A 12,500-nucleotide genomic window follows, 5' to 3' on the forward strand; every position below is an offset into this window, starting at 1 on the left:
CCTACTCCCTAAACACTTCACCCTACACCCTAAACACTTCTCCCTACTCCCTAAACACTTCTCCCTACACCCTAAACACTTCTCCCTACACCCTAAACACTTCTCCCTACACCCTAAACACTTCTCTCTACTCCCTAAACACTTCACCCTACACCCTAAACACTTCTCCCTAAACATTTCACCCTACACCCTAAACACTTCTCCCTACACCCTAAACACTTCACCCTACACCCTAAACACTTCTCCCTACACCCTAAACTCTTCTCCCTACTCCCTAAACACTTCACCTTACTCCCTAAACACTTCACCCTACACCCTACACCCTAAACACTTCTCCCTACTCCTTAAACACTTCACCCTACTCCCTAAACACTTCACCCTACTCTCTAAACACTTCACCCTACTCCCTACACCCTAAACACTTCTCCCTACACCCTAAACACTTCACCCTACTCCCTAAACACTTCACCCTACACCCTAAACACTTCACCCTACTCCCTAAACACTTCACACTACTCCCTAAACACTTCACCCTACACCCTAAACACTTCACCCTTCTCCCTACACCCTAAACACTTCACCCTACTCTGTAAACACTTCACCCTACTCCCTACACACTAAACTCTTCACCCTACACCCTAAACACTTCTCCCTACTCCCTAAACACTTCACCCTACACCCTAAACACTTCTCCCTACTCCCTAAACACTTCACCCTACTCCCTAAACACTTCACCCTACTCTCTAAACACTTCACCCTACTCCCTAAACTCTTCACCCTACACCCTAAACACTTCACCTTATACCCTACACCCTAAACACTTCACCCTACTCTCTAAACACTTCACCCTACTCCCTAAACACTTCACCCTACACCCTAAACACTTCACCCTACACCCTACTCCCTAAACACTTCACCCTACTCTCTAAACACTTCACCCTACTCTCTACTCTCTAAACACTTCACCCTACACCCTAAACACTTCACCCTACACCCTAAACACTTCACCCTACTCCCTACACCCTAAACACTTCACCCTACTCTCTAAACACTTCACCCTACTCCCTAAACACTTCACCCTACACCCTAAACACTTCTCCCTACACCCTAAACACTTCTCCCTACACCCTAAACACTTCACCCAACTCCCTAAACTCTTCACTCTACACCCTAAACTCTTCACCCTACTCCCTAAACACTTCACCCTATACCCTACACCCTAAACACTTCACCCTACACCCTAGCACTCTAAACCCTACACACTTCACCCTACACCCTAGCACCCTACACCCTACAAACGTTACCCTAGCACCCTACAAACGTTACCCTAGCACCCTAAACCCTACATACCTCACCCTACACCCTAGCACCCTACACCCTAAACACTTCACCCTACACCCTAAACACTTCACCCTACACCCTACACCCTACACCCTAAACACTTCACCCTACACCCTAAACACTTCACCCTACACCCTAAACACTTCACCCTACACCCTAAACACTTCACCCTACACCCTAAACACTTCACCCTACACCCTAAACACTTCACCCTACTCCCTAAACACTTCACCCTACACCCTAAACACTTCACCCTACACCCTAAACACTTCTCCCTACACCCTAAACACTTCTCCCTACACCCTAAACACTTCTCTCTACTCCCTAAACACTTCACCCTACACCCTACATCCTAAACACCTCATCCTACACCCTACACCCCTTTACCGTACACCCTTTACCCTCAACCCTGTTACCCTACACCCTGTTACCCTACACCCTGTTACCCTACACCCTGATACCCTACACCCTGTTACCCTACACCCTGTTACCCTGCACCCTGTTACCCTGCACCCTGTTACCCTGCACCCTGTTACCCTACACCCTGTTACCCTACACCTGTTACCCTACACCCTGTTACCCTACACCCTGTTACCCTACACCCTGATACCCTACACCCTGTTACCCTACACCCTGTTACCCTGCACCCTGTTACCCTGCACCCTGTTACCCTGCACCCTGTTACCCTACACCCTGTTACCCTACACCCTGTTACCCTACACCCCTTTACCCTGCACCCTGTTACCCTGCACCCTGTTACCCTGCACCCTGTTACCCTACACCCTGTTACCCTACACCCTGTTACCCAACACCCTTTTACCCTACACCCTGTTACCCTACACCCCTTTACCCTGCACCCTGTTACCCTACACCCTGTTACCCTACACCCTGTTACCCTACACCCTGTTACCCAACACCCTGTTACCCTACACCCTGTTACCCTACACCCTGTTACCCTACACCCTGTTACCCTACACCCTGTTACCCTACACCCTGTTACCCTACACCCTGTTACCCTACACCCCTGATACCCTACACCCTGTTACCCAACACCCTGTTACCCTACACCCTTTACCCTACACCCTTTACCCTACACCCTGTTACCCTGCACCCTTTACCCTACACCCTGTTACCTTACACCCTGTTACCCTGCACCCTGTTACCCTACCCCATTTACCCTACACCCTGTTACCCTACACCCTGTTACCCTGCACCCTGTTACCCTACCCCATTTACCCTACACCCTGTTACCCTACACCCTGTTACCCTGCACCCTGTTACCCTACCCCATTTACCCTACACCCTGTTACCCTACACCCTGTTACCCTGCACCTGTTACCCTACCCCATTTACCCTACACCCTGTTACCCTACACCCTGTTACCCTACACCCTGTTACCCTCCCCTTTACCCTCACCCTGTTACCCTACACCCTGTTACCCTACACCCTGTTACCCTACACCCTGTTACCCTACCCCTGTTACCCTGCACCCTTTACCCTACACCCTGTTACCCTACACCCTGTTACCCTACACCCTGTTACCCTACCCCATTTACCCTACACCCTGTTACCCTACACCCTGTTACCCTACACCCTGTTACCCTACACCCCTTTACCCTACACCCTGTTACCTTACACCCTGTTACCCTGCACCCTGTTACCCTACCCCATTTACCCTACACCCTACACCCTGTTACCCTACACCCTGTTACCCTACACCCTGTTACCCTACACCCTGTTACCCTACACCCTGATACCCTACACCCTGTTACCCTGCACCCTGTTACCCTACACCCTGTTTACCCTACACCCTGTTACCCTACACCCTGTTACCCTACACCCTGTTACCCTACACCCTGTTACCCTACACCCTGTTACCCTACACCCTTTACCCTACACCCTGTTACCCTACACCCTGTTACCCTACACCCTGTTACCCTACACCCTGTTACCCTACACCCTTTACCCTACACCCTGTTACCCTACACCCTTTACCCTACACCCTGTTACCCTACACCCTGTTACCCTGCACCCTGTTACCCCTGTTACCCTTTACCCTACACCCTGTTACCCTACACCCTGTTACCCTACACCCTGTTACCCTACACCCTGTTACCCTACACCCTGATACCCTACACCCTGTTACCCTGCACCCTGTTACCCTACACCCTGTTACCCTACACCCTGTTACCCTACACCCTGTTACCCTACACCCTGTTACCCTACACCCTGTTACCCTACACCCTGTTACCCTACACCCTTTACCCTACACCCTGTTACCCTACACCCTGTTACCCTACACCCTGTTACCCTACACCCTGTTACCCTACACCCTGTTACCCTACACCCTGTTACCCGACACCCTTTACCCTACACCCTGTTACCCTACACCCTGTTACCCTGCACCCTGTTACCCTACACCCTGTTACCCTACCCCATTTACCTTACACCCTGTTACCCTACACCCTGATACCCTACACCCTGTTACCCTGCACCCTGTTACCCAACACCCTGTTACCCTGCACCCTTTACCCTACACCCTGTTACCTTACACCCTGTTACCCTACACCCTGTTACCCTACACCCTGTTACCCTGCACCCTGTTACCCTACACCCTGTTACCTTACACCCTGTTACCTTACACCCTGTTACCTTACACCCTGTTACCCTACACCCTACACCCTGCACCCTGTTACCCTACACCCTGTTACCTTACACCCTGTTACCTTACACCCTGTTACCCTACACCCTGTTACCTTACACCCTGTTACCCTACACCCTACACCCTGCACCCTGTTACCCTACACCCTGTTACCCTACACCCTGTTACCCTACACCCTGTACCCTACACCCTGTACCCTACACCCTGATACCCTACACCCTATACCCTACACCCTGTTACCCTACACCCTGTACCCTACACCCTGTACCAACACCCTGTTACCCTACACCCTGTTACCCTACACCCTGTTACCCTACACCCTGTTACCCTACACCCTGTTACCCTACACCCTGTTACCCTACCCCCTGATACCCTACACCCTTTACCCTACACCCTGTTACCCTACACCCTGTTACCCTACACCTGTTACCCAACACCCTGTTACCCTACACCCTGTTACCCTACACCCTGTTACCCTACACCCTGTTACCCTACACCCTGTTACCCTACACCCTGTTACCCTACACCCTGTTACCCTACACCCTGTTACCCTACACCCTGATACCCTACACCCTGTTACCCTACACCCTGTTACCCTACACCCTGTTACCCTACACCCTGTTACCCTACACCCTGTTACCCTTTACCCTTTACCCTGCACCCTGTTACCCTACACCCTGTTACCCTACACCCTGTTACCCTACACCCTGTTACCCTACACCCTGTTACCCTACACCCTGTTACCCTACACCCTGTTACCCTACACCCTGTTACCCTACACCCTACACCCTACACCCTGTTACCCTACACCCTACACCCTGTTACCCTACACAGCTTACACTCAATACATTGGAAAAAGGTTTCTAACTTCTGACTACATTTTTCCTTCTCTGTTTCAGCCTCTGTGACTTTGAAAATGAGAGTTTTGACAACATGGATTATGGTAAGGTACCTGAGACTGTAGACCCTATTACCTATACCCTACAGCCCCATACTGTAGACCCTATACCCTACAGCCCCATACTGTAGACCCTATACCCTACAGCCCCATACTGTAGACCCTATTACCTATACCCTACAGCCCCATACTGTAGACCCTATTACCTATACCCTACAGCCCCATACTGTAGACCCTATACCCTACAGCCCCATACTGTAGACCCTATTACCTATACCCTACAGCCCCATACTGTAGACCCTATACCCTACAGCCCCATACTGTAGACCCTATAGACCCTATACCCTACAGCCCCATACTGTAGACCCTATACCCTACAGCCCCATACTGTAGACCCTATACCCTACAGCCCCATACTGTAGACCCTATTACCTATACCCTACAGCCCCATACTGTAGACCCTATACCCTACAGCCCCATACTGTAGACCCTATACCCTACAGCCCCATACTGTAGACCCTATTACCTATACCCTACAGCCCCATACTGTAGACCCTATACCCTACAGCCCCATACTGTAGACCCTATACCCTACAGCCCATACTGTAGACCCTATACCCTACAGCCCCATACTGTAGACCCTATACCCTACAGCCCCATACTGTAGACCCTATACCCTACAGCCCCATACTGTAGACCCTATACCCTACAGCCCCATACTGTAGACCCTATACCCTACAGCCCCATACTGTAGACCCTATACCCTACAGCCCCATACTGTAGACCCCATACCCTACAGCCCCATACTGTAGACCCTATACCCTACAGCCCCATACTGTAGACCCTATACCCTACAGCCCCATACTGTAGACCCTATACCCTACAGCCCCATACTGTAGACCCTATACCCTACAGCCCCATACTGTAGACCCTATACCCTACAGCCCCATACTGTAGACCTATAGACCCTATACCCTACAGCCCCATACAATAGACCCTATACCCTACAGCCCCATACTGTAGACCCTATAGACCCTATACCCTACAGCCCCATACTGTAGACCTATAGACCCTATACCCTACAGCCCCATACTGTAGACCCTATACCCTACAGCCCCATACTGTAGACCCTATACCCTACAGCCCCATACTGTAGACCCTATAGACCCTATACCCTACAGCCCCATACTGTAGACCCTATACCCTACAGCCCCATACTGTAGACCTATAGACCCTATACCCTACAGTCCCATACTGTAGACCCTATACCCTACAGACCCATACTGTAGACCCTATACCGTACAGCCCCATACTGTAGACCCTATAGACCCCATACCCTACAGCCCCATACTGTAGACCTATAGACCCTACAGCCCCATACTGTAGACCTATAGACCCTATACCCTACAGCCCCATACTGTAGACCCTATAGACCCCATACCCTACAGCCCATACTGTAGACCTATAGACCCTACAGCCCCATACTGTAGACCCTATAGACCCTATACCCTACAGCCCCATACTGTAGACCTATAGACCCTATACCCTACAGCCCCATACTGTAGACCCTATAGACCCCATACCCTACAGCCCCATACTGTAGACCCTATACCCCACAGCCCCATACTGTAGACCCTATAGACCCCATACCCTACAGCCCCATACTGTAGACCCTATAGACCCTATACCCTACAGCCCCATACTGTAGACCCTATAGACCCCATACCCTACAGCCCCATACTGTAGACCTATAGACCCTACAGCCCCATACTGTAGACCCTATAGACCCTATACCATACAGCCCCATACTGTAGACCTATAGACCCTATACCCTACAGCCCCATACTGTAGACCCTATAGACCCCATACCCTACAGCCCCATACTGTAGACCCTATAGACCCTATACCCTACAGCCCCATACTGTAGACCCTATAGACCCCATACCCTACAGCCCCATACTGTAGACCTATAGACCCTACAGCCCCATACTGTAGACCCTATAGACCCTATACCCTACAGCCCCATACTGTAGACCTATAGACCCTATACCCTACAGCCCCATACTGTAGACCCTATAGACCCCATACCCTACAGCCCCATACTGTAGACCCTATAGACCCTATACCCTACAGCCCCATACTGTAGACCCTATACCCTACAGCCCCATACTGTAGACCTATAGACCCTATAACCTACAGTCCCATACTGTAGACCCTATACCCTACAGACCCATACTGTAGACCCTATACCCTACAGTCCCATACTGTAGACCCTATAGACCATATACCCTACAGCCCCATACTGTAGACCCTATACCCTACAGCCCCATACTGTAGACCCTATAGACCATATACCCTACAGCCCCATACTGTAGACCCTATACCCTATACCCTACAGCCCCATACTGTAGACCTATAGACCCTATACCCTACAGCCCCATACTGTAGACCTATAGACCCTATACCCTACAGCCCCATACTGTAGACCTATAGACCCTATACCCTACAGCCCCATACTGTAGACCTATAGACCCTACAGCCCCATACTGTGGACCCTATACCCTACAGCCCCATACTGTAGACCCTATACCCTACAGCCCCATACTGTAGACCCTATAGACCCTATACCCTACAGACCCATACTGTAGACCCTATAGACCCTATACCCTACAGCCCCATACTGTAGACCCTATACCCTACAGCCCCATACTGTAGACCTATAGACCCAATACCCTACAGTCCCATACTGTAGACCCTATACCCTACAGACCCATACTGTAGACCCTATACCGTACAACCCCATACTGTAGACCCTATAGACCCCATACCCTACAGCCCCATACTGTAGACCTATAGACCCTACAGCCCCATACTGTAGACCTATAGACCCCATACCCTACAGCCCCATACTGTAGACCTATAGACCCTACAGCCCCATACTGTAGACCCTATAGACCCTATACCCTACAGCCCCATACTGTAGACCTATAGACCCTATACCCTACAGCCCCATACTGTAGACCCTATAGACCCCATACCCTACAGCCCCATACTGTAGACCCTATACCCTACAGCCCCATACTGTAGACCCTATAGACCCCATACCCTACAGCCCCATACTGTAGACCCTATACCCTACAGACCCATACTGTAGACCTATAGACCCTACAGCCCCATACTGTAGACCCTATACCCTACAGCCCCATACTGTAGACCCTATACCCTACAGCCCCATACTGTAGACCCTATAGACCCTATACCCTACAGCCCCATACTGTAGACCCTATAGACCCTATACCCTACAGCCCCATACTGTAGACCCTATACCCTACAGCCCCATACTGTAGACCTATAGACCCTATACCCTACAGTCCCATACTGTAGACCCTATACCCTACAGACCCATACTGTAGACCCTATACCGTACAGCCCCATACTGTAGACCCTATAGACCCCATACCCTACAGCCCCATACTGTAGACCTATAGACCCTACAGCCCCATACTGTAGACCTATAGACCCTATACCCTACAGCCCCATACTGTAGACCCTATAGACCCCATACCCTACAGCCCCATACTGTAGACCTATAGACCCTACAGCCCCATACTGTAGACCCTATAGACCCTATACCCTACAGCCCCATACTGTAGACCTATAGACCCTATACCCTACAGCCCCATACTGTAGACCCTATAGACCCCATACCCTACAGCCCCATACTGTAGACCCTATACCCTACAGCCCCATACTGTAGACCCTATAGACCCCATACCCTACAGCCCCATACTGTAGACCCTATAGACCCCATACCCTACAGCCCCATACTGTAGACCTATAGACCCTACAGCCCCATACTGTAGACCCTATAGACCCTATACCCTACAGCCCCATACTGTAGACCCTATAGACCCTATACCCTACAGCCCCATACTGTAGACCCTATAGACCCCATACCCTACAGCCCCATACTGTAGACCCTATACCCTACAGCCCCATACTGTAGACCCTATAGACCCCATACCCTACAGTCCCATACTGTAGACCCTATACCCTACAGCCCCATTCTGTAGACCCTATACCCTACAGCCCCATACTGTAGACCCTATAGACCCCATACCCTACAGCCCCATACTGTAGACCCTATACCCTACAGCCCCATACTGTAGACCTATAGACCCTATACCCTACAGCCCCATACTGTAGACCCTATACCCTACAGCCCATGCTGTAGACCTATAGACCCTATACCCTACAGCCCCATACTGTAGACCCTATAGACCCCATACCCTACAGCCCCATACTGTAGACCCTATACCCTACAGCCCCATACTGTAGACCCTATAGACCCTATACCCTACAGTCCCATACTGTAGACCCTATAGACCCTATACACTACAGCCCCATACTGTAGACCCTATAGACCCTATACCCTACAGCCCCATACTGTAGACCTATAGACCCTACAGCCCCATACTGTAGACCTATAGACCCCATACCCTACAGCCCCATACTGTAGACCCTATAGACCCTATACCCTACAGCCCCATACTGTAGACCCTATAGACCCCATACCCTACAGCCCCATACTGTAGACCCTATAGACCCCACACCCTACAGCCCCATACTGTAGACCCTATAGACCCTATACCCTACAGCCCCATACTGTAGACCCTATACCCTACAGCCCCATACTGTAGACCTATAGACCCTATACCCTACAGTCCCATACTGTAGACCCTATACCCTACAGACCCATACTGTAGACCCTATACCGTACAGCCCCATACTGTAGACCCTATAGACCCCATACCCTACAGCCCCATACTGTAGACCTATAGACCCTACAGCCCCATACTGTAGACCTATAGACCCTATACCCTACAGCCCCATACTGTAGACCCTATAGACCCCATACCCTACAGCCCCATACTGTAGACCTATAGACCCTACAGCCCCATACTGTAGACCCTATAGACCCTATACCCTACAGCCCCATACTGTAGACCTATAGACCCTATACCCTACAGCCCCATACTGTAGACCCTATAGACCCCATACCCTACAGCCCCATACTGTAGACCCTATACCCTACAGCCCCATACTGTAGACCCTATAGACCCCATACCCTACAGCCCCATACTGTAGACCCTATAGACCCTATACCCTACAGCCCCATACTGTAGACCCTATAGACCCCATACCCTACAGCCCCATACTGTAGACCTATAGACCCTACAGCCCCATACTGTAGACCCTATAGCCTACAGCCCCATACTGTAGACCTATAGACCCTATACCCTACAGCCCCATACTGTAGACCCTATAGACCCCATACCCTACAGCCCCATACTGTAGACCCTATACCCTACAGCCCCATACTGTAGACCCTATACCCTACAGCCCCATACTGTAGACCTATAGACCCTATAACCTACAGTCCCATACTGTAGACCCTATACCCTACAGACCCATACTGTAGACCCTATACCCTACAGTCCCATACTGTAGACCCTATAGACCATATACCCTACAGCCCCATACTGTAGACCCTATACCCTACAGCCCCATACTGTAGACCCTATAGACCATATACCCTACAGCCCCATACTGTAGACCCTATACCCTATACCCTACAGCCCCATACTGTAGACCTATAGACCCTATACCCTACAGCCCCATACTGTAGACCTATAGACCCTATACCCTACAGCCCCATACTGTAGACCTATAGACCCTATACCCTACAGCCCCATACTGTAGACCTATAGACCCTACAGCCCCATACTGTGGACCCTATACCCTACAGCCCCATACTGTAGACCCTATACCCTACAGCCCCATACTGTAGACCCTATAGACCCTATACCCTACAGACCCATACTGTAGACCCTATAGACCCTATACCCTACAGCCCCATACTGTAGACCCTATACCCTACAGCCCCATACTGTAGACCTATAGACCCAATACCCTACAGTCCCATACTGTAGACCCTATACCCTACAGACCCATACTGTAGACCCTATACCGTACAACCCCATACTGTAGACCCTATAGACCCCATACCCTACAGCCCCATACTGTAGACCTATAGACCCTACAGCCCCATACTGTAGACCTATAGACCCCATACCCTACAGCCCCCATACTGTAGACCTATAGACCCTACAGCCCCATACTGTAGACCCTATAGACCCTATACCCTACAGCCCCATACTGTAGACCTATAGACCCTATACCCTACAGCCCCATACTGTAGACCCTATAGACCCCATACCCTACAGCCCCATACTGTAGACCCTATACCCTACAGCCCCATACTGTAGACCCTATAGACCCCATACCCTACAGCCCCATACTGTAGACCCTATACCCTACAGACCCATACTGTAGACCTATAGACCCTACAGCCCCATACTGTAGACCCTATACCCTACAGCCCCATACTGTAGACCCTATACCCTACAGCCCCATACTGTAGACCCTATAGACCCTATACCCTACAGCCCCATACTGTAGACCCTATAGACCCTATACCCTACAGCCCCATACTGTAGACCCTATACCCTACAGCCCCATACTGTAGACCCTATACCCTACAGACCCATACTGTAGACCCTATACCGTACAGCCCCATACTGTAGACCCTATAGACCCCATACCCTACAGCCCCATACTGTAGACCTATAGACCCTACAGCCCCATACTGTAGACCTATAGACCCTATACCCTACAGCCCCATACTGTAGACCCTATAGACCCCATACCCTACAGCCCCATACTGTAGACCTATAGACCCTACAGCCCCATACTGTAGACCCTATAGACCCTATACCCTACAGCCCCATACTGTAGACCCTATAGACCCCATACCCTACAGCCCCATACTGTAGACCCTATACCCTACAGCCCCATACTGTAGACCCTATAGACCCCATACCCTACAGCCCCATACTGTAGACCTATAGACCCTATACCCTACAGCCCCATACTGTAGACCCTATAGACCCCATACCCTACAGCCCCATACTGTAGACCTATAGACCCTACAGCCCCATACTGTAGACCCTATAGACCCTATACCCTACAGCCCCATACTGTAGACCTATAGACCCTATACCCTACAGCCCCATACTGTAGACCCTATAGACCCCATACCCTACAGCCCCATACTGTAGACCCTATACCCTACAGCCCCATACTGTAGACCCTATAGACCCCATACCCTACAGCCCCATACTGTAGACCCTATAGACCCTATACCCTACAGCCCCCATACTGTAGACCCTATAGACCCCATACCCTACAGCCCCATACTGTAGACCTATAGACCCTACAGCCCCATACTGTAGACCCTATAGACCCTATACCCTACAGCCCCATACTGTAGACCCTATAGACCCTATACCCTACAGCCCCATACTGTAGACCCTATAGACCCCATACCCTACAGCCCCATACTGTAGACCCTATACCCTACAGCCCCATACTGTAGACCCTATAGACCCCATACCCTACAGTCCCATACTGTAGACCCTATACCCTACAGCCCCATTCTGTAGACCCTATACCCTACAGCCCCATACTGTAGACCCT

At 50.7% G+C, this 12,500-nt stretch overlaps 2 protein-coding genes across 7 annotated transcripts in view; both read left to right on the plus strand.

Moving 5' to 3' along the window:
* Positions 1-12,500, plus strand: part of LOC115188923 (AP-5 complex subunit zeta-1) — a 389,472-nt gene that overhangs the window by 88,993 nt on the left and 287,979 nt on the right. The gene's annotated exons all lie outside the window — the stretch shown is intronic.
* The window catches only part of LOC115188922 (caspase recruitment domain-containing protein 11), a 92,616-nt gene that overhangs the window by 57,446 nt on the left and 22,670 nt on the right, over positions 1-12,500 (plus strand). For both annotated transcript variants that reach the window (XM_029747748.1, XM_029747749.1), the window contains exon 15: positions 4,903-4,946. In XM_029747748.1, the coding sequence (XP_029603608.1) occupies positions 4,903-4,946 (44 nt within the window). The remainder of the gene's footprint in view (positions 1-4,902; positions 4,947-12,500) is intronic.

Source organism: Salmo trutta, unplaced genomic scaffold (assembly GCF_901001165.1).
Source record: "Salmo trutta unplaced genomic scaffold, fSalTru1.1, whole genome shotgun sequence".
Taxonomy (NCBI): Eukaryota; Metazoa; Chordata; class Actinopteri; order Salmoniformes; family Salmonidae; genus Salmo; species Salmo trutta.